The sequence below is a fragment of the Planococcus citri genome, chromosome 1, assembly GCF_950023065.1.
Source record: "Planococcus citri chromosome 1, ihPlaCitr1.1, whole genome shotgun sequence".
Classification (NCBI taxonomy): domain Eukaryota; kingdom Metazoa; phylum Arthropoda; class Insecta; order Hemiptera; family Pseudococcidae; genus Planococcus; species Planococcus citri.
The window spans coordinates 15,469,957-15,493,597 of record NC_088677.1 but is presented as its reverse complement, the minus strand read 5'-3'; the positions used below and the strand labels follow the sequence as shown (position 1 = coordinate 15,493,597).

The 23,641-nt window shown below is 36.6% G+C and overlaps 1 protein-coding gene across 1 annotated transcript; it reads right to left on the bottom strand.

Annotated features, from left to right (window-relative positions):
* Nucleotides 1–1,300: 1,300 nt before the first annotated feature.
* LOC135848175 (cytochrome P450 4C1-like) lies at nt 1,301–23,230 on the bottom strand. Its single transcript, XM_065367990.1, has 12 exons — nt 22,868–23,230; nt 20,194–20,297; nt 20,030–20,114; nt 19,742–19,930; nt 19,576–19,645; nt 14,455–14,581; nt 14,327–14,366; nt 13,261–13,367; nt 2,234–2,302; nt 1,924–2,095; nt 1,616–1,795; nt 1,301–1,530 (listed from the first exon to the last, which is right to left on the bottom strand). Exons 1-12 carry the CDS (start codon nt 23,031–23,033, stop codon nt 1,364–1,366), a joined length of 1,476 nt encoding a protein of 491 aa, XP_065224062.1. The 5' UTR covers nt 23,034–23,230; the 3' UTR covers nt 1,301–1,363.
* Nucleotides 23,231–23,641: the final 411 nt, after the last annotated feature.

Genomic DNA, 23,641 nt, shown 5'->3' with positions numbered 1-23,641 from the left:
GTTTTGGGATCGGATTTGAATCGGGATTCAATCGGTTCCGGTTTCGGGATCGTTTCGGTCCCACAGCTCTGGTATTTTATAAGATTTAATTCTTAATTTAGAATAAAAAGCAAGTTCTGAAAATTGGTTTGAAAATTTATAAATTTCAAGACAATGGAAATTCTAAAAAAAATAATATGAAAATTTGTATTTAGAGACGCTGAGAATTCCAAAAATTGATTAAAAGTTCTGTAAGTTGCAGATAATGTGAACTTGAAAATTATATGAAATAAGTATTGTAATATTTATGAAGAAGATGAGAATTCTGAAAAATTGGAGGCAATGTGAATTCCAAAAATTGAGTAAACGTTTTACAATTTGTGGACAATATGAACTTGAAAATTGAATTTGAAATTTTTTAATTTAAAGACAATAAGAATTCTGAAAAATTATTCAAAATTTGACTATTTAGAGGCAATGTGAATTCTAAAAATTGATTGCAAATTTCCTAACTCAGCAGCAATGCAAAATTCTGAAAATTTATTGAAAACTTTATGAAATTGTAGCGATGGGGAATTCGGGAAATCGATTTGATATTTTGTAAATTTTAAAACAATGCAAACTATGAAAAACAACTAGAAATTTCTTAATTTAGAAGCAATACAAGCTTATAAATTATTCTGAAATACCTATTGTAATTTGGAAAATATGAAAACACTGAAAAACAATTATTATTTTGAAGCAGTGAGAGTTTCAAAAATTCTCATCACTGTGACATGGTTGATTCACTTATGCACTACCTAGATGTAATAACGGTTATAGCTGTAGAAAAGGCAGCTAGCTACACACACTTTGCAGCTAAGCTTTGCTTAGCTGTCTAGTCGTTAATTGGTTTTGATCAAATATTTTTTATTTTTGGTTTTGAGTTTTGCACACAGCCGATTTTTATTTGTTTTTTTTTCATCGTTTTTGGTTTTTTAACAGTTTCAACCCCTGATGTATATATAAAAAATCTGACACACCGGGAATCGTCTAGTTTAAGCTTTTCAAAACGTCGAGAAACATCAAAATTTTTGACCCCGCACTCTTTTATCTAGAGTTGGGTCTACCGCAATAACCATAATTTTTTTAAAAAATTTTGCTAAAAAGAATGAAATTAATTAGGAAAAATAGAATACAAACTCAGAATTTTTGAATAGTGAGCGCAAAAAAAATACCCTACTTCTTTAAAGTTTCAACTTAGATATCAAAAAACATTTTTATTCAGATCATATTCGAATACATATCACTAAAGTAATGAATAAGTAATACGTCATGAACGTTAATTTTAGATTGTTATATTGAAAAATAAAAATAAAACCTACATACAAATTGAAAACAATAATCATGACACCCTTTTTATAAATTGTATAGGATAACCAATTTTACTTCCTATACCCAAATGTGTTGTCAAATGAGCTCTAGTTAATTCTTTTATATTGGTAGACAGATGATATTTATGTATTACATACACAATTTGGGTCTTGATTGACATTATTGCATACCTTTCTCCTGTAAATGAACATGATTTCTTATTGAATTATGATGTTTATTGTTCAGGATACATTTTTTGTAAAAGAATTAGCATATTGCTTACCTATGCAGGATCGTGGCCCACATCCAAAACTCATAAAACTATTTTTGGGTCTATTTTTCACAGCTTCATCGCTAAAATGCTCCGGATCCCATTTATGCGGATTTTTGTATAATTCTGGGTCTTGGTTGGCAATGTGTATAATTGACATGACTGCAATATTTGCTGGTATAATCGTATTGTCTAGGGGGAAAAGAAACTTAAAATTTCAACAAAAAAATCTACCTGTAGTCAGTTTACTTTCTAATTAAATTAATTAATACATTGCTCGAGGCGTACCTATGGTAAAATAAATGCGTTTAGGTAGGTACCTTTTAATATGCATTCTTTATGAGTTCGTCTGGTAGTAACCACCACATGAGTATACTTTCTAGATGTTTCTTTGATGCATTGTTCGAGATATTTTAATTGATGCAATAAATGATCTACTGTAAGGGTATCATTGTCTTTAAAAATTTCTGAGATTTCTTCGTAAACTTTTTGCTGTAAAATGAGCCATTAATTTAGACATCAAACTAGGCTTACAACTGATTGATTATTCATCTTCACCAAAGTAGTCTAATCATTTGATTAAATATTTCAAGAACCATTTTAATTACTTATTCAAGAATGTACACCTACTTGAATATCCTGATGCATGGCCAACATGAGAAGAGTAAATCCTACATTTATTGATGTAGTTTCACTAGCCTGAGAGTGAAATCAAAATAAATAATTTAAAAAAATTGAAGTAGCAATGGGACGAGCGGATCGCCGGAACTTTCCGGCTACCAATCAGAGACGAGTTCGCAACACAACGTTAGTTTTCACTCGTTTTGTTTTCAATTTCTTATGAATTTTTATTTTTTACAGACATCTCACGCCATTTTTTCGATTTTAATATTTTTCTTTCAAATTTTTTTTTAAAGAAACACGCGGGGTGCGCGCTCGGCTTCGCCTCGCGCGTGTCCGTATCTCCTACTTTTGCTACGCGAGTACTCCTCGTGAATCGGGCGCTTCGCGCCCTCGCGGCCCCTCAAGGGCCGCACTCGGAGCAACAGCTCGCTTCGCTCACTCTGCACTTATTCGGTCGGGCGCTTCGCGCCCTCCCTCAATATTAACATATCGGCATTTAACCTAACCTTAACCTAACCTCTCTTTAATAATTACAAAATCATGCCGAATACGAATATGCTGCTTTCTACAGCAGTCAAAAATTCATTATTCATAGTTTAAAAGCAAAAAATAATTATTAAATTGAATTTTCTGTGAAAATTGAACTCGTAAAAATAAAAATCGTGAAAAAAAATTTTGAAAAAATTGGTGCCCTGAGCTGGGTTTGAACCCAGACCATCGGCACAGGGATCCAGCACCTACACTATGTAGCTATCAAGGCCAGCTTGCCGAGATTCGTTTTTTAGCAGTATACATGTTGACAAACTACGACAAAAGCTACCCCCCCCACGCGCACGTATGTATACGCGTACGCATGCCGCGATTTCATTGGTAGCCGGAAAGTTCCGGCGATCCGCTCCTCTAAAAAACGAATCTCGGCAAGCTGGCCTCGATAGCTACATAGTGTAGGTGCTGGATCCCTGTGCCGATGGTCTGGGTTCAAACCCAGCTCAGGGCACCAATTTTTTCAAAATTTTTTTTCACGATTTTTATTTTTACGAGTTCAATTTTCACAGAAAATTCAATTTAATAATTATTTTTTGCTTTTAAACTATGAATAATGAATTTTTGACTGCTGTAGAAAGCAGCATATTCGTATTCGGCATGATTTTGTAATTATTAAAGAGAGGTTAGGTTAAGGTTAGGTTAAATGCCGATATGTTAATATTGAGGGAGGGCGCGAAGCGCCCGACCGAATAAGTGCAGAGTGAGCGAAGCGAGCTGTTGCTCCGAGTGCGGCCCTTGAGGGGCCGCGAGGGCGCGAAGCGCCCGATTCACGAGGAGTACTCGCGTAGCAAAAGTAGGAGATACGGACACGCGCGAGGCGAAGCCGAGCGCGCACCCCGCGTGTTTCTTTAAAAAAAAATTTGAAAGAAAAATATTAAAATCGAAAAAATGGCGTGAGATGTCTGTAAAAAATAAAAATTCATAAGAAATTGAAAACAAAACGAGTGAAAACTAACGTTGTGTTGCGAACTCGTCTCTGATTGGTAGCCGGAAAGTTCCGGCGATCCGCTCGTGTTTTTTAGCAGTATACATGTTGACAAACTACGACAAAAGCTACCCCCCCCCCCACGCGCACGTATGTATACGCGTACGCATGCCGCGATTTCATTGGTAGCCGGAAAGTTCCGGCGATCCGCTCCTAGCAATGGGGTACCTATAGTACATACATATATCTACATACTCGGTTTACACTCGCAGATCCAAATCATGATCAAACGAAACGAAATGGAAATTTTCACAAGATTATATCCTCTGGAATGCGGATAAGCAAAATCTTGGCCTAAACCAGCACTCAAATTGGGTGATCAAGTGTGTACTACAAAAAAAAAAACTGAGTATATTTTCCAACAAGTACTATCTGGAAGTGCGATTACTCCAGATCACTTTAGGCGAAATAATTACACTCAAATAAATCGGCGAATATAATTATTACTTTATTCTTTCGTTAATTACATCGTATATTTAGCGGCTAACGAGATGCTTCTTACGTTTTATTGGCTTTGGGGTCAGAACGCATCGCCGCAGTTGAGCCGATGTCGTTCTGGCGCGTTGTCCTCTCTCGTGTCCACGACACTCCCGAGGGAAAAAAGAAAAAAAGCGAAAAAAGAAGTATCTAGGAATACATCTTAATTTTACAGGGCTGTCGGCGCTTCGGCGACGATGTTGACGGCGAATTCCTCGAATTGGATGGCGGCATCGATGTTCGTTGCGGCGACGTTGCTGCGTTTTCTCAATGCTGGATTCAGTCACAATTTGACGCGACGGATAGCGAATTTGGATCGCGCTACGGACAGGCGAAAAGTTTGTGCCTGTGTACTGGCGGTGGTGTTGACTGCGGATTCCTGGAATCGATGGGCGGCGTCGTCGGCGGTACATAGAGTACATGATTGAGCGTGTATGTTGGATCATCAGCGTTTGATGTCGATTGGATTTGCGTCTCTTTCGGCGGATCGGCGCTCCACTGGGTTCAGACGTTCGTGTCCGTTGACGGCGTTGTATCTGGCAGATCGGCATCCGACGTGATTCTAACTTTCGAATCTGTTGTCGATGTGGTATCTGGCGGAGCAGCATTTGTTTTGTGCAACAGCGTTGCATGCGGCGGACCAGCGGTGTTTGGCACAACTTGAAGGGTGGTTTCACAGGTGGCGTGTTGAAATTGTTGCTCAATTTGCGTCTTCGTTTTTTCGGCGTTGTTCGCGGAGTTCTGCGAACATTTTTCAGGTGGTATCGTTGCGTCGTGATGCTTTCTGGCAAATTCGGCGTGATTTTGAACTCAGAGGCCGGTTTCAACAAATGCGGCTTCATGAGTACGGAGATTGATTTTAACACATTCGGTGGCTGCACAATGAGCGTTTTGAAAGCGTTTGGCGTAATTTTCGGCGCTTGTTTGGTTGGCGGATCAGTGGGCTTACTCATTTCCTGCGGAATACTAGGAATTGGTGTAAGCGTTTGCATTTTCAAATTCGTAATAGTAACTTCAATTGAAGTATTCGGCATTGTTTCGGTTACGGTTGTGCTGGACACGTTTTCCATTTTCATTTGATTGATTATATGTACAGCTAGCATTGCCTCTTGTATCACATCATCAGCGGATGAAAGAGTTGGATTTGCTGCTGTGTGGTAATCGTAATCTTCAATATTACAATTTATGAGCTTTTCTACTTTGGTGTAGTCTAGCTCCACATCGTCGATCGTCTCTTCAATGAGTGCAATGTTGATGTTGTCCGTATAAATCGCTGCTTCAAGCATCTTGGTGTTAGCTTGAAGACTTTCGAGGTAAAAATAGAATTTTACCTTTTCGTAACTATCTTTCGTTGGCGTTTGGCGGTTTGACATCTTGCTGTCGTTTGCGTATTCGTTTTCGGCACGTTTGTTTGACTTTGGCGTACCTGTTTTTGTTTTTGTTGTATTCTCTTCGTTGGTCAACTTTGGAGAATTTGGCGGCGTGTTTGTTGAGTTGAGAAGAAACGTTGGCGAATCAGTAGCGTTTAACATCTTCACTTCTGTTACATTCTCGGCGATGGTTGGTGAATTCGAACTCGTTGACGGTGGGTTTTGTGTCTCAGAGCTTGAATTCGGCGATTTGGTGAAATTCTTTGACTCTCGTTTTTGAGCTTCCAAATTTCTGGCGATTTTTGTCACCATAACACTGGGGTTTTGCGTGCATGATGGCAGAAAAGATTTGGTTGGTGGTGAGTTTTTACTCTCGGTTTGTTGGTGAATATTATGAACGCACATTTTCGCGACCTACACAATATTCGGCGGATTTGTCGATTGATTTTCGTTTTACTTTTGAGAGTAAACACGCGGCATTCGAAGCGGTTATCGAATATCACGCACTTAGCACTCGCGGAAGTGTATTTAGGATCGTAATAATGTCTCTGCTACCATATCTGGAAGTGCGATTACTCCAGATCACTTTAGGCGAAATAATTACACTCAAATAAATCGGCGAATATAATTATTACTTTATTCTTTCGTTAATTACATCGTATATTTAGCGGCTAACGAGATGCTTCTTACGTTTTATTGGCTTTGGGGTCAGAACGCATCGCCGCAGTTGAGCCGATGTCGTTCTGGCGCGTTGTCCTCTCTCGTGTCAACGACAAGTACTCTGGTAAATGGTAAATGGACTACTACAATATTTATTGTTAACCACATTTGTTACAAATGAGGAAATGAGTTCTAGAGGTATCTGCATCTGCTCAAATGCCATCGAAACCTAACAGGTACATTAATTAGAAGGGTTTGAGGACAAAAGTCACACTTGGCCCAATTTGCATTTTTCAGTAAATTGCAAAAAACTGTGACAGATATTTTTGAATAAATAAAAGTAGTACCCAGCATGTTAATTCGTAGTTGGGATGATAACTAAAATTTTCCAGGTGATTTTGGCCGACCACCTCATTCAAGAGGCTTGTACACACAAGTTGAATTTGGAAAGTGTGAGTTTTGATTCCAACCTATAGCTCCAACATGTACTTTTTTTATACCTACAAAAAATTTCGCAGAACAAAATTGTAGAACTTGACGAAATGAGCAATTTTTGTCTCTCGACATTTTTGATTTTGTGCAATTTTGTTTTCGATATAGGAACGATTCAATTTAGTAATGTTGAAAATTGAATCGTTCCTACATCGAAAACAATTGCACTAAATCGAAAATGTCGTTTATTTTTCTAAGTTCTACAAATTTTGTTCTACAAAATTATTTGTAGGTATAAAAAAAGTACCTACATTTTGGAGCTAGGTTAGAGTCAAAACTATAACATTTGCCAAAAGTGATAATGTAAGGTTATGAAGGACGCTACCTACTATCCGAAACCGGAACTAACTCATTCTACCTATTTTTGACAAGTGTGACATCTGGCTGAAACTCCTTTGTAGCACAATATAAAAAAACATTTTCTTCGCATCTGTCTCTCTCACACCTTCATACACTACGTCACCTCACTGACAATAGTGAAAAAACAAAAGTTAACCTGACACTTAAATTTTTAATAAACTGCCAATACCTATAAAAACTCCACATCTATATTTCTTAAGAGGTAGGTACTAGGTACCTATATTGAAGATTTATCAATGAGACCCATATCTTCATTATAAAAATAAATCACACATGTGCATTTTTGATAAACTGTCATTTGCTGCATAAAATTATCCACTCGAATGCATCTAAAATCATCCGCACGAATGAAATAAGTACATACATTGTCTGTACCAACGATGTATGACATTGTCTGTGCCAACAATGTACCTACAGGGTGCCCAGAAATATCGAGTACCCCTAAGAAAGTTATTCATTAAAAATGTAGGTTGGCAACGTGAAATAGATGCATATGATTGGTGTATAGACAGTCTAGGGGAAGACGAAAATCTTCAACGGGAGAAAATTCAAATACCGTCCTCCAATGTGTAGCTCGCTTGAACTAATCCGACAGAGCGCGTCAGATCGAAATGGGTGCTAAGAAAACGTAAACATGCGAGTAAAACAGCCGTAGACGCATAGGATAAATGCGTTTTCTCCCACTTTTCATGAAAATGAAGTGGTTTGGAAAAAATTTTTTTGGACTTGAACTAAAGAAGATGAAATTTCCTATCGATTGGTATAAATTTTTTTCAATTTCACACGAAAATGGTGATTTTTAATATTCATTTTTATGAACAAATTTTTATGCATGTCAATTTTGAATTAAAATTACGCGAAATTTTCATCAACTACATCGTATTTTAATAAACCAAAATTTGCAGAATTTTATCCTCTTCAAAATGAGTTTTCATTTAAAACGCTAGCACTAACAGTTCGAAACTTATTGAAGCTCAAAGTCGTAAAAAATTGTTGCGAGCGGTAAAAATTCAACTTCAATTAAACTGCTATTTTTTTTATAGCGCTTTGGATAATAAACAAATTTTGAAGAGGATAAAATTCTGCACGTTTTGAGTTTGGCTTATTAAAATACCTATGTGTTTTCTGAAAAATGAAAATTAAAGTGAAAATTTTGCATAGGTAATTCTAATTCTAATTCAGAGTTGACAATTGTATATTTGTATAATTTGTTCATAAAAAATAATATAATGTTAAAATTAAAAATCACAATTTTTGTACAAAATTGACTATTGAGAAAAAATATGTATGTCAGTAATCAATATTACCAATCAGGCAATCAATAGGAAATTTAATTTTTTTTAGTTCATGTCCAAACAAATGAGGGAAAAATGGGAAAGTGCATTTATCATACAATTCTATGGCTGTATTCATATTTCATATTCATACCTACGAAAAATTTTTTTTACTCAAAAAAAAAAGAAAAGTCAGCAAAGCTCCAAAAAAATTTACATCTTGTCATTTACTATCGAATTGTAATTTTTTCCGTTGGAAAAAATGATTGATGATTCTAGGACAATTTCAATTCGAGATTTTTTTTTCAACATTTTTTTATTGAGTTGATGAACTTTTTGATTTTTTTATTTTAAAAGTTTTTTAGGAGAATTTTTTCTTGAAATTTTATTTATTTTACATAAATATTATGAGCCATGATGCCATGAATGATGAAATTGAAATCGGAAAATTGAAACATCGGAGCTAGCATTCGTAGGTAAGTATTTTCATTATATAAAAAAACTTACGTCCGAATGCTAGCTCCGATGTTTTTTTACAATATTATAGAAATATAACAATAAATAAAATAAAAATATAGGTAATTTGTTTGATCAAATTATTATTTTTCAAATTTTCATTTCTGTTGTAAAGTAAATGAATTAAAAATTTAAATGAAAATAAAAATTAAAAAATGCAAAAACTATGAGAAATTGTTATTTTTATTTCAAGTATTAGGTATAGGTAGGTAGGTACATATTTAATCATGTACTGAAATATCACTAGGAAAAAAAGGTAAGAAATGAGAAACTGAATTTATTTATTTCTCTATTACGATGAAAAAAATCAAAAAAATATAAAATAATAATTTGATCGATCATTTTACACTTATTATTATTTATTCTTACGAGCATATATTTCTATATTACTATATTGTAAAAATAATTACCTCTGATGTTTCAATTTTCCGATTTCATGGCTCATATTTATGTAAAAGGAATTTAAAAAACATTAAAAATCATTCATTTCAAAAAAAAATTGTCCTAAAAAATTTTTTAGCATAAAAAAATGAAAAAATTGATCGTGTACAATGTGTGTTTCATATAAAACTCCCTATAATGTTGCGAGAGAGTAGCCCTCATTTCGCCGCGAGCGCTCTCTATAAGGCGGCGACGTCGTTACTGACGTTTCTGAAAGTGCTAGCTTTTCGTCTTCCTCTACACTGTCTATAGATTGGTGGAATGTTATCTCTCCAGTCCAACAACCAATCATGTGTTATCATTATTATCATTCACTGTCCCCCGTGTAGGGACGGGTCAAGAATATCCTTATGGTACCCTCTGCCTGTCGTAAAATGCGACTAAAAGAGGACCAGGCAAGCGCGGAGGCCTAGATAGCAGCCCTATCACCGTGATATATCTGGCATGGCTGGTAACCAAGTCAGACGAAAATCAACCTTACTCAAAACTCACAAACAACAGGAAACAGATGGAACTATGGGATCCCAGGCGGAGGTGAACCCCTGGTTAAAATAAAAACGCACGCTAACGAAAGGAAATACAAATTCGGAAACTGGAATGTAAGAGGATATGCAGCCAAGGAAGCAGAAATAAACGGAATTCTAAGCAGCAGAAATATAGACTTTGCCGTGATGTCTGAAACAAAGAAGAAAGGAAGTGGAACAATCGAATCTGGAAATTACATCGTTATCTACAGTGGAGTCGACAAGAAAACCAGAGCTGCAGGGGGAGTGATGTTACACATACATAATAAACACCGCGAAAACATCGACTCATACAACATATGGCATGAAAGAATTGTATCAGCAAGGATGAGATTGAAAAAAGACTTTCTTAAATAATTGGAGTATATGCACCAGAAGAGGGAAGAGAGGAACAAAGCGAAGAGTTCTACGAGCAACTACAGAGGGCAGTACAAGCAGTAAATCCAGAAGATAAATTGGTAATAGCAGGAGACTTGAATGCTCAGGTAGGAGATACGCGTGTAAAGACAGTAACTGGTATGTATGGAACAGAAGGAATGAATACAAATGGGAAAAGATTGATAGATTTTTGCACTTTCAACGGATTAAGAATCATGAACACATTCTACCAACACAAGAAAGATCACAAGATGACATGGAGCAATACAAGAGGACAAAGCTCAATGATCGACCATTTCATAGCCAATGAAAATGCCGCAAAGAAATTCTTGGATGTAAGAACATACAGAGGCCTAGAAATAGGCACTGACCATCATTTTGTTCAAGGAGTAATGAGAATGGAAACAACAAGAATACCAGCAAGGAAAAATGAAAAGAAGATCAACACAAGAGCCCTGGATGACCCAACCAACCAATGGCTGTACCAAAGACGGATGAACATCATTAGTCAAGAGATACCAGCAAGCCAGGACATAGAAGAAGAATGGAAAAATATCAAATCCATTGTGACAAAAGCGGCAAAAGAAAGCTTAGGAATGGTTCCTTGCAGAATTGGGGCAAAGCGAATAAAGAATTGGGACAACGAAATCCAAGAACTCATACAAAAGAAAAGACAGGCATTCAGAAAATTCATGAGCACAAAAAGCAAGGTTGATGGTGAAGAATATCGAAAACAGTCGGCAAAAGTCAAGAGAAAGTCTAGGAAATTACAGAGAGAGAGCTGGGAAAATTTCATCACATTCCTGGAGCATGACACATACAAGTTACGGCCAAAGGTGTACAAGATCATAAGAAGAATTGACACAAATTTTAACGAAAGAGTGGGTTTGCCAAAGATTAAAATCAATGATGCAAAGGAATATTTTGAAGAACTCTGGAGTGATGAAAATGCACAAGATACAAAGATAGAAGATGAAATTGGAGAAACAGAAGACAGAATTTCAATTAAAGAGCTTCAAGAAGCTTTGAGAACAGCAAAAAATGCAAAAGCTCCAGGAGAAGATGGCATACCAACAGAATTGTACAAATATGCAAGTGGCGAATTTAAAAGAAGACTTCTGGAATTCCTAAATAGGATGTACCAAGAAGAAAAAGGGTACCTGAAGATTTCAAAACAGCAATTGTAATACCACTGTTCAAGAAAGGCGATATGTCAAACCTGAAAAACTACCGAGGAATAAGTCTACTCAACACCTGCTACAAGATATATGCAAATATACTGGCAAACGACTGGCAGAGCATGCAGAAGAAAAGCTGTCAGAAAGTCAAAACGGATTTAGAAAAGGAAGATCATGCACTGATGCAAGTTATACAGTAAAACTACTGATGGAAAAACGGATCGAATACAACCTAGAAACACACATGTGCTTTATAGACCTGGAAAAAGCATATGATAGGGTTAATAGAAAAAAACTGTTTGAAGTCCTAAAAGATGAAGAGATAACATATAAAATGCGAAAGGTGATAAACAGCATATACAAGAACACTAGAATAAGAGTACGAATTGGAAATAAACTGTCAGAACAAGCAGAAATAAACAGAGGAGTTCGCCAGGGATGCCCACTGTCTTGTGTTTTATTCAACATGTACATGGATCACATGGTAAAAGAATGGCAGAAAATGAAGCCAAAAGGAATCAAGACAGACAGAAGGCAAAAAATATCAACAGTATTATTCGCAGATGATCAAGCAGTACTAGTCGAAACAGAAGGTGACCTACAGAGATCAATGTATAATTTAACAAAGACATCAAGGAAGTATGATAATATGAGAGTGTCATCAGAGAAGACGAAAACAATGGCCTTCACAGGAAAGGAGCCAGTAAGAAGCAAGATTGTAATAAATGGAAAAATCATTGAACAGGTCAATAATTTCAAATACCTGGGAAACACGATATCATACCAGGGAGAAGTAGATTTTGGTGGAAAGATTGCAAAGTTCCTGAGAGTCACAGGACTGATAAATAGGACCCTGAGAAGCAGTAAGGTGCGAAAAGAAACAAGATTAAAGGTGTACAATACCCTAGCAATACCAATGATGACGTATGGAAGCGAGGTATGGGCACTGAAGAAATCTGATAAAAGAAGAATAACGGCAGCAGAGATGAAGTTCATGAGGAGAACAGCAGGGGTGACTCTCAGAGACAGAGTCCCATCCGAGAAAATAACAGCAGATCTCGGAGTGAAGCCAGTCATGAAGAAGATAAAACAGTATAGGAAAGATTGGAGAAATCATGTCAAAAGGATGGAGGAAACAAGATCACCAAAACAGGTCCTCCAATATGCACCAACGGGGAAGAGAAGCAGGGGGAGACCAAGGAGGAAACTCACGGATACCTCAGGCTCATCCTCAACAGGTTCCACACCGCAGCAGACAGGCCAATAGGCCTACCGCTTATAAGGAAACGACGACGACGATCATTCACTGTGACCATCAAAGTAAGTATTTTAGTAGAAAACTTTTTTAGGGGTACTCGATATTTCTGGGCACCCTGTATGTGTAGCACAATGCAACTCACACTTATATGTAGGTAGTTCCTATATGCAAGTGACTGTACCTGCTAGTGTGTCTGTCTTGTTAGCTTGTGTGTGTATTATAGGCCTATTTTGCGGCACATCTTAATAGATACTGGGAACATAGTTTTTTTTTTCTTCGAATTACATGTGCAAGTGTATCATGGAGACGCAGACGCTCTAGATTCCTGTTAATTAATGTGACAAGTTGAATACCTATTATAGAGAACACACGCCTGTCTCCCTCACTGTTTTACACTTCAGATCTGAGAGTGTGTAAATCGTGTATGTACAGGTATATGTACTATAGGCGCCATAGAATTTTATTCAAGTACGATCACTGGGTATGCAATTTTAAAATCTAATACGCATGTTCAGCTAGCTGGCTGATTTTCTATTTTTTTAATAAATAAATAGGTAGGTGGAATTTCACTCACCGCAACCATTTTTTGCAGCAGTTCATCTCGCATACGTGCTTCAGTGAAATGTTGCTCTTCTTCATGGCTTCCTCTCACAAGTAAACTAACTATTGTTTTTGAAGAATCTGAAATGATACAGACATGACTTGAATCAATGTTAATGTTTATACAGCAAAACTTCAACAAGTGCAAATTCGCATTAAGTGCAACAAAAAGAATCTAACATTTTTGAAAGCTCACTGAATCAATGTTCTGAACAAATGAACAAAACCAGAACAGAACAATAATGTCTCTTGAACATAAACAAAATACCAGAACGAATCATTCCTTCTTGAAAAGTATGATAGTACGAGTAATTACTTGCAACTTGTGCAAAATATGCATTTAAAACATTAAACTAATTATACCTATGTACTATCTGATTTCCAATGTCAAAAACTCCCATTTTTTGGTCTCCTTGCGGAGTCAATTAGTCAATTTGGGCTGAAAATTGTTTTTTTATTTTTATTTCTACATACTTATGTTTCTTCAAAGTTTAACTTTCAGCCTGCAACTGAAATGATTTTTTCAATCCCAAAACCAAAATGAAAATTTAGAAGAACAAAATTAAAATGCATCCAATCCTGAAATAAATAAATTTTGATCCCAAAACCAAAACCCAATCCCAAAATCGTTTTGTAGTGTATGAAATTAAAATTTTCATTTTGTTTTTTGGGATTGAACAAATCATTTCAGCTGCAGGCTGAAAGTTGGACTTTTTTTCAAAAAATTTCACTGAACCTTTATTTTTGTAAAATCATCGGATATCACATAGGTTTTTAGAAAATTACCCCGAATTTCAATTTTTTTTATGTCTAAAAATCTAGTTTTGACCCTCCTTGAGAAAATTCTGGCTATGCCACTGGTTGAATTCAACATACCTACCTATAGTTGCGAAATCGTAATTGCATACGAATTTTCCACGAGGAGAGTATGAAAAAATGTAGGATTCATCAATTTGTTGGTATTTTCAAGATTTTTGCCCCCCTCCCTAGTAAAATCAGTTTGCTTCGCCCCGGTTGCTTAGTAGTAGATACATACTTACCATCTTCAAATGAACCCTTTTTCAGTTCTTCTCTTAATATCTGAAATTAATAAAAAAAATAAAATGATTTTCTTACGCAATAGATATGACATAGTGTGCTTGGATGACTTTTATAAAATGACCATTACCTTTTCAGGAAAATTCCAAAACTGTTTAATTAAATTTCCTTTTCGTGATATTAGCAAGTACATTTTATACGTAAAACTTGGATATATCCAAAATGATCTCGCACGTTTCATTATGCTTTGAAATGCTCTGAAAAAATTGATAAACAGTGTTTTTAAACCTGGGAAACCTAAACAGTCTCTGGGGAGTCTAGGGGTTAGAGCTTCTAAAGCTTTCAAGTGCGAAATGTTGTACTTGATTTTTTGGCAGTAGGTATCAAAGTTACCCCAATTTTTTGTTAAAAGGGGTATCAATGTTGTACCTACTTGATTTTTTGGTGGTATCAAAGTTACCCCAATTTTTGTTTAAAAATTAAAAATAAAAAAAAACAAGTAATTTTTGAAAATTTGTCAAAAAAAAAAAACTAAGAGAGATGCGCAAATGCGATTTGTTTTATTCGAAAGTGAAAAGATTGAACTGTCAGAAACAATTTTAACTTTAAAGAAATCTTCACTTTCCTTCCTTTGGCGGTAGTCCAAACACAAAAAATAGGCTATTTTCTATCAACGCTATCCCAATTTATTGGTATCTTTATGGTACCTATGGTGAGTAATTCAAATTTTAAGAAATGTTCATTTTTAAAATAACACTTTTCACCTGCTATATTGACAATTTCAAGTGGCAGAATGCCAGCAACAGTGCTAGCATGGTCATGCTAGCATATTTCTAGCATATGCTGGCATACAATTGGCATAATTCTAGCAGGGGGACTAGCATTATGCTAGCGTCAGTTTGCTAGCAGATATGCTAGTGCAGGTGTTCAAAATGGTGCTACCGGTGCTAGCATATTGTGTATGATAAGTACATATAACGCTAGAAGTGTATTAATTTCCTTATAAAAGAATAGGGTATTTTTAATTATGGTAAGTACTGTTATAGACAGGCTAGGAATTATTAGATGAAGAAGATTTGGTTTTAATAAACTCTACGTGTACGTGGCTAAGAAATATTCCTTTAGTGGGGAATATTTGCCTCGTGTCCCAGACTAGCTCAAATGGGAGAGTTTCAATAATTCTAACTCGCTATAAGCATATTTCCTGATACCATTTTAAATAAAAACACATCTCAACGCCTTTCAATGATATTTTTATTACAAACAGCTAGTCCAGGTACTAGAGACATTTCTGTAACCTATTCTTACATAGGAGTATATGCTTGTAAGTACAGACAATAGATGGATACGAAAACATTATTAAATGTGAGGTGCGCATTTCTTTAGGGGTGTAAAAATATTTAACACTAGTAAAAATGTGATAAAGTTACAATTTTCACCAATAAAATATTATTTACGTTAAAAGCATAATTAATCTGGATGGGCGAAGGCTGCCCAGGGGAAAATGATTAAACTACTTACTGGCACTGCAACTTTGTTGTCTCTCCCTGATCACCCTAATACTAGTGATCGCAACAGAATCGATTAGAAAACCTTATTCGAAAGCATTATTTACGAAAGAGTAATTTGAATGAATTATTTGATCGAAATATTTTTAAAGTGTTATTTAGAAAGTATCATTCAAAAGAGATATTTTTAAAGAGTTATTCGCATTATTCAATTTAGCAATCTTCGAGTTATTTAGTCGGATTATTCTCGATGTCCGGAATATTGAGAAATAATCCCAAAAGGGTCAACAAGACATGATTTAATCAGTTACATTAAATGATATTTCCACACAGAGAATGGTACAAACAAAAAAGGGATGACATGAACAAGATGTTCATGCGAATGCGATCATACATATTCTGTATTTATAATTTAAGGGTTGTAGACAGGGTGTACTGAGGTACAGATACCACCCTATTCGGCGCAATGCGCAACCTATCAAAATAAACATAACAGATTCTATATCTGGTTCATGTTACCCCTACAAAATACATACAATGATTGTCTGCAGGGATCGCGGAGGGGGGGGTCTGGTGCCTCCACCTCCAGCTCCGGCTCCCAAAATTTTTAAAAAAATACCTCCGGCTCCGGCTCCACTTGAAAAATTTCAAGTACCTCTTGCTCCGGCACCGGCTTCCGGAGCAAGGCCCAAAAAAGGGTACCCTCCGGGGGGCTCCTGCCCTCCAGCTCCGCCTCCGGAGGTCAAGGAGGGGGGGGGGTTTTGAGCCTTCCCCTCCGGCTATTTGAAAAAAATACCTCCGGCTCCGGTTTTTTTTTGTAAGTGCCTCCGCCTCCACCTCCGGCTCCAGTAAAAAAATTTCAAGTACCTCTTGCTCCGGCTCCTGCTCCTGGAGCAAGCCAAAAAAAGGGTACCCTCCGGGGGCCTCCGGGCCTCCACCTCCACTCTGCTCCGCGATCCCTGATTGCGTGTGTGTATGTGTGTGCGTGTATATAGATGATCATATACCTAGCATAGCAGTTAACACATTACCATAGCTTCCAGTATAGAGGAGTAAAAGGTGTACTACATAAAAGGTATACATGGCTAGTGTACGTATTTGAAGGCTTTTTCCTAAGAAAGACTTATACGAATCACTAGTCAGAGCATGTAGGGCAATCCTTCCCATAACAGTACGTTTCCCAAAAATATCTGTAAATGGGTGATTGCCCAGCATTGCACTAGCATCTTGTGCTGATATAAACTGAGTGATTACTTTGCCAACTTCACTCTTCTTAATTTAAACAGGAAACTGTATTGAGCTTATATTCGACTTGACTACATACTTCATCTAAGAGAAGTTAAGTGTATCGTGATGAAGAACAACGCTAGCAAGTTGCTAGCATTGTGCTAGCACTTGTCTGCCAGCACCTGGATAAGAAGTCTTTTAACAAAAATCCAGCACTATGCTAGTACTTTGACTGCTAGCTTTACCAAGGTTAGAATAGCGCTAGCAGTAGACTAGTGCAAGTTTACCTGTGATTGTATTTCTAGCATGTAACTAGCAGATTGCTAGCATGCCTTTTGCTAGGGTGCTAGCAATGCACTAGCAATAGCAATATGCTAGTAGTGACTGCTAGCTTTACTCAGTGGTTATGCTGCTAGCATGTAACCAGCAAATTGCTGGCCTGTCTTTTGCTAGTTCACCTCATTCTAGCACCATACCAGTTCTATGCTAGGATGAATTTTCCAATAAAATGTCTGCTGGCAAAGTGCTAACACCATTCTAACTGGCAGGGATGGAAAGCTAGCCGAAAGCTAAAAGCTGAAAGCTGAAAGCCGAAGGAAGTTTGGGTTTTTTGAAAGCTAAAAGCTAAAACCAAAAGCTTCATTTTTTCAGCTTTCTTTCAGCTTTTTTTGGATGTTTATCTGGTTTCGTTTCAGTTTCAGTTTTTTGTAACCATAGCCATTTTCCCGTTTTTGTTTTCATTTTTTTCATCGTTTTGTTTGATTCTAATTTTTACTCTCACTAAAGTACACGTTTCCCAGGAATGAGGCCCCAAACGATTTTTCTTCGGGTTCCGGGTTTCGGGGCTTGGGCTTTCAATCAACAATTTATCAGGTCTTGGGCTTCGATTGGGGCCCAGGAAACTTTGGGTTTGGGTTTCAGGGCTCTGTGTACAGGGCTTGAATGAAGTGTTCAGGGCTTTCTGGGGCTTTTCAGGGCTCGAAAGTTGAAATTGAGGGGTTCTATGGAAAAGGGGCCTTAGTGAGTGATTTTTTTTTTCATTTACGATTTTGAATCTATTACTTAACAATTTTTTTTATTATTAATTTCACCATATTCACTATTCAGTGATGTTGAACTGTTCTATGTACCATGAAAAAAAAACGAATTGGAAAATGTTAGCTTGTAGAAAGTTCATTTGAACTTATAAAAATCAGTGATAAAAAATTGACGAAGGCCACTTTTCAATGAAGCCTCTCAATTCCAATTTTAATGAAGAATAAAGTAATATCTTATTTGATTTTCTGTTTAAAAAAAGTAAAAAACATTTCAAGGAGCACAGAAAGATTTTGATTACTTTTTTCAAAATTATTGGAATGGAACAGTTTTTTTTTTTTTTTTTTTTTTTTTTCTAAAATCAGAATTAAATTTTTTAGGAATTTTCAATCAACGTATTGCCCAAATTTTTTATGTATCATTTTTCAAAGAACAATGAACTTGAACTACCTACAGAATATTATAAATAATGTACCAAAAACCCCTTAAAATATTAAACTTTTTGCTGAACATGTAATTTTTTTTTGAAAATCATCTTTTTTGAATTTTGAAGTTTTGAAATGCACAGAATGGTAATTACAATAGTAATTTACAAAATTCACACAAGCCCTGAAAAGCCCCGAAAAGCCCTGATCACAGTTTGAGTTTCGGGGCTCACGTTCGGGGCTTGGTTTTCAGAGGAAAAGGTTTCTGGCTTTGGGCCAGGGCTTTGTAGGTTGCAGACTTGCAGTTTTTAAGGTTTTGGGGCTTGGACATTCGGGCTTCAAGGAAATAATAGGGGGCTTTTTCGGGTTTCGGGTCCTGGTCCTGGGCTGGGCCTCATCCCTGACGTTTCCTATTATGACTTATACTAATATTTCATTTCAACTATCCATGGTGTACTTTTCTGTATTGTAGTGTAGCAATGTGTGAAAATATTAAAAGCCAAAAGCTGAAAGCCAAAAGCTAAATTAAAGCTGAAAGCCAATGGTTTTTGGAAGCTAAAAGCTAGCCATTAGAAAGTTTCATTAATTTGAAGAGCCAAAAGCTAAAGCTAAAGTTTCATATTTTAGCTTTCCATCCCTGCTAACTGGTAATCTGCTAGTTGATTCCATGCTAGCATTCTGCTAGTAAAATTGTCAATAAGATAATTATTCTGCTAGGATTAACTAGTGTATGGCTAGTGTACTTTTGTCTAGCTCATATCATGCTAGCAACATGGTAGCTTTATGCTAGGAGAAACTGCCAGCATCGCTCGGTAATTATGACGCTAGGATATAACTAGCATGTTGCTAGCATACATTGTGCTAGCTCATCTCAGGCTAGCATTACGGTAGAATTTTGCTAGCAGGAACTGCTGGGATCACTCGATAATTATGGTGCTGGGTTTTAACTAGCATATCCCTAGCATACATTTTGCTAGATAATCTCACACTAGCAATATGATAGCATCATGCTAGCAGGGACAACTGGCATTACTAGGTAATATTTTTCACACTTACTTTACTATAGCATTAGCAAATTGTTTTTCTTCTTCTCCACCACTATTTTTCAGAACACCAGCTGTATTTTCTAAAAGAATAACCACGAAAATATTTATTCTTCTTCAGCGAAGCACTTTAAACAATATCTAGTGTACCTAAAATAGGCGAAGGTACTTTTTCTCACCTGCGATTGTTTCAATGTTGATTTTCATCAAAATATCTTGACAGTTGAATATTTCACCGGAGTCTGCTGCTGGCTCCAGGATGTCCACCAGTGTTGCAGCTTTTTTTTGGAAAACATCTACGTATCGCGAAAGCATTACAGAATTGAACGCTGGTGCGAGAATTCTTTTCGATTTTTTCCATTCTTCGTCTACAAAAATACGTAAATTCGTCAAGTACTTAGGTAGGTGCAGATAACGTAATTTAAATTCCATAAAGTGATGAGCAAAATTGACTTGGATTATCTTACAATTAGCATTGAGTAGTCCAGTGCCCAGCCATTCTTTTGAAAAATGCAGTGTGTGATCACGATTCTGACTTAGAGTTGACACAGCCTATGAGAAGTAAGAAAAGGTGTCTTCTTTATAGCCAGGTAGGTTAAGTGTTTGCAAAAAAAAAAAAAAAAAGACTCACCATAATATCATCATATTTTTTCAAAAATATGACTGGTATAGGACCCAACCAGAAAAGTAAACGCTTATGTGATTCCATGAGATTCTCCAGTACTCCCAATATCTCTAAAAATTGACAAAATTTTCAAGTTCTGTGAGAACCTCGATATTTTACGTTGAATTTTTTTTTCAATTTAGGTAATTGTATTCGCGAATTCACGCAAAGTGGCCGACATCATACAGCGATCCAAGCGAATGTGAATTCACGAATTGCTCATGTCTATTTATAGTACTTATTACAAAAGAAAGCGATTACCCTGGCCTGTCTTACCCCCAAAGTACTATGAAACAAGACAATTGACAATCTCAAGTTAAAAAAAAAAAAAAAAAAAGTCGTAGCAGTCTGCCGCTACGTAAGAGCCAAATTTTTGTGCCAGAAACATTGAGGGCTCTTGAACTACTCGCACCCTCGCTTTGCTCCTGTGCTTCGCCTGTTTTTGGGGGGGACTTTGTCCCCCCTGCACCCCCCTTGGGCTTTGCCCACCTACCTCCTGTGCATGCTTTTTTCATGTTCTGCGCATCTCTGGGACTACTCACACCCTCGCTTCGCTCCCGTGCTTCGCCTGCATGTGGGGGGACGTTGTCCTCCCCTAAAACCCCCTTGGGCTTCGCCCAACTCTCTCTTTCCGCTATTTCCTTCTTATGGTCGCGGGGGATCGTTGTCCCCCCTACACCCCCCCTCGGGATTCGCCCAACTCTCTTTTTCCTCCTTCAGAAAATGTAGTAACAAACCGGTCTTGACCCTGATGTAGTTAAAATGGGGTTGGAAGGCTGAAACCGGCAAAAGGCACTTCGGGTACATCCTCCCAATGTACTGTGAAAATTTGGACCCCCCCCAAGTCAATTTGGAGGGCCTGTAAGCTTGGCTAAACGTCAAAAAACACATTTGACCCTGGAAAGGGGTCAAATAGGGTTGGAAGGTTGAAACCTGCAAAAGGCACTTTGGGTACATCCTCCCAATGTACTGTGAAAATTTGGACCCTCTAGGTCAATTTGGAAGGGCTGTAGGCTTGGCTAAATGTCAAAATTTTCAAAAAAACACGTAAAATTGATGAAAAAATCCGCTTTTTTGACTCTGGAGAGGGGTCAAATGGGGTTGGAAGGTTGAAACCTGCAAAAGGCACTTTGGGTACATCCTCCCAATGTACTGTGAAAATTTTAGCCTTCTAGGTCAATTTGGAGGGGCTGCAGGTGTGGCTAAACGTCAAAAAACACGCAAAAATCCACTTTTTTGACCATGGAGAGGGGTCAAATGGGGTTGGAAGGTTGAAACCTGCACAAAGCACTCAAGGGGCACCCTCTCATTGTATGCTGAAAATTTGGACTCCTAAGGTCAATTTTAGGGGTGAGGATGTCAAAAATTGAGGTCAAATGTAGTTTTTCCCACCTTAATCAGAGTGGGGATGACCTAGGAAACTGAAATTTGGATATGTTGATCACAATAAGAGTACTGACCAATGGTATAATTTTGGACTCTTTTCATCTTTTTGGGGTCATATTATGCCCCTCCAAAAAGATGACCTTTCTGTAAAAATGGGGTTGCAAGGTTGAAACCTGCAAAAGGCACTTCGGGTACATCCTCCCAATGTACTGTGAAAATTTGGACCCTCTAGGTCAATTTGGAGGGGCTGTTTGTTTTTTGATGAGTACCTACTCAAAGACCTACCATAACCGTACCTGAAACGTTAAAAACCTCAGAAAAGAAAAAAATTGGCATATCACCCTTGTATTGTAAACCGACGATTTGTACCAATTTTGAAAATTTAATTTGTATTTTCACATACCTAGGTAGGTAAGTTGTACATACCTAATTAAAGGCACCTACATAAAAAATAAATAAAAAAAAAAAAAACAAGAGAATCTAATATGTACATAAAATGATTGTTTGTCAGGTGTTTACAAGCAGTTCCTTATTGCAAACGAAAATTCTGCAATCTGGCGAATGTTTTTGTAAACATTTATAAATTTCATAAATTTCCATGGAAATTTAGGGAGTTGAAAGTTTCGGAAACTTTCCTGCAAAAATTCCCGGAAACTTTCAGTTGAAAATTTCCTATCATCTGTACAATTCTTACCTTTAATAATGTTTTTAAAAATTATTTTCAACTGTGAAATTAGGTACCTATCAACAATCAAAGTTCTGGTAATCATGTGTTTGTTTTACTCAGATCTCGTTATAATGCCCAACTTTGAAACTGTTTGAAGGTAGATCGACAGAGCAGACAAAAATTTATCACCTGTCAAAATTTCAAGTGTTAAAATGCTTTTTTCGATTTTTGGTGAATTTTTAAAAATCAAATTTAGACCAAAAATGAACAAAAAAAATATCAAAATTTTACCAAATTGACCAAGAAAGCTGAAATTTGGAACATAGGTACCCTCCATTTTGAGTAGTTCTGGTGCCTTCAGCAGATTTTTGAAACTTGAAATTCCCACAAAATTCAATCAAACGGAGTTGGAAAGCTGAAATTCATTCTGCAAACTAATTTCAATACTCTACGAAGTCGACTGCAAGTGGATTTCAAGTCGTTTTGCCTCCAGCGACTTTTGAAAATTACTGTAGCCTCCAGCAGATTTTTGAAATTCGAAATTCCCTCAAATTTCACTATTCGTAATTAAAAATTTCATCTGTTTACCTTTCGGTGGAACTCGCAGCATAAGGAAGTTTCCGATCAGAGGATATGTTGGTTTTGACGGAAATTGCTCCAGTAATTCATATAATCTCTTGTTTCTCAATTTAATCGCATATTTTATTAAAAAAATACTAATTAAAAGCAAAGTGACAAATAATATTATCGGCATTTTTGCAGTAGTTGGAACAAAATACCTATTCGATCTAAATAATGAACATTCACTACTGAAGAAAATTTATCACGTACGACGAATGACGGATAAGAGTTATGGTGCGGCGTACATAAAATGCATCGACGTTAACACTTGACAACTACTTAGATAGATACCTACATATAAACTGAAACAGAAGCGTGGCCAGTGCTTATAGTTTTGTGAAAGGCTGGGTCGCGCAGGGAAAATCCGGACTCGAGGAGTGGGCAAGAAATGACAATGCTATTTGTGAGGGGTTACGTGGTCATTTTGCCGACAATACATAAAATTAATTTTAATGAAAGAATTTGGTTATTCTCATTTAAAATTTTTCTAATTCAATTATATCGTAGGTTTCTAGAATAAACTGTAATTCTGCAGAAGAAAACCAAATTGTCCCGAGCAATTATTTTAACCATTGTAAAACCATTTTGACGATATTTGCGATGTTATATGAATTGCATAGGTATCTATTCGAAATAAGACGTATGAATGATTTTCATCAATTTTTCCCATATTTATTCAATTATTATTTTCGAAACTGGGCGATGTGACTTGTGAGGTATCAAAATATATGTTTTCGAACC

Bases quoted from the DNA above. Each gene is read 5' to 3' on its own strand.
- LOC135848175 (XM_065367990.1), bottom strand. From the start codon at position 23,033: ATGCCGATAATATTATTTGTCACTTTGCTTTTAATTAGTATTTTTTTA. The intron at 2,096-2,233 runs GTAGGTGTACAT...CTCATTTTACAG, and splicing joins CCATGCATCAGGATATTCAA to CAAAAAGTTTACGAAGAAAT. The intron at 1,531-1,615 runs GTAAGCAATATG...GTTCATTTACAG, and splicing joins TGGGCCACGATCCTGCATAG to GAGAAAGGTATGCAATAATG.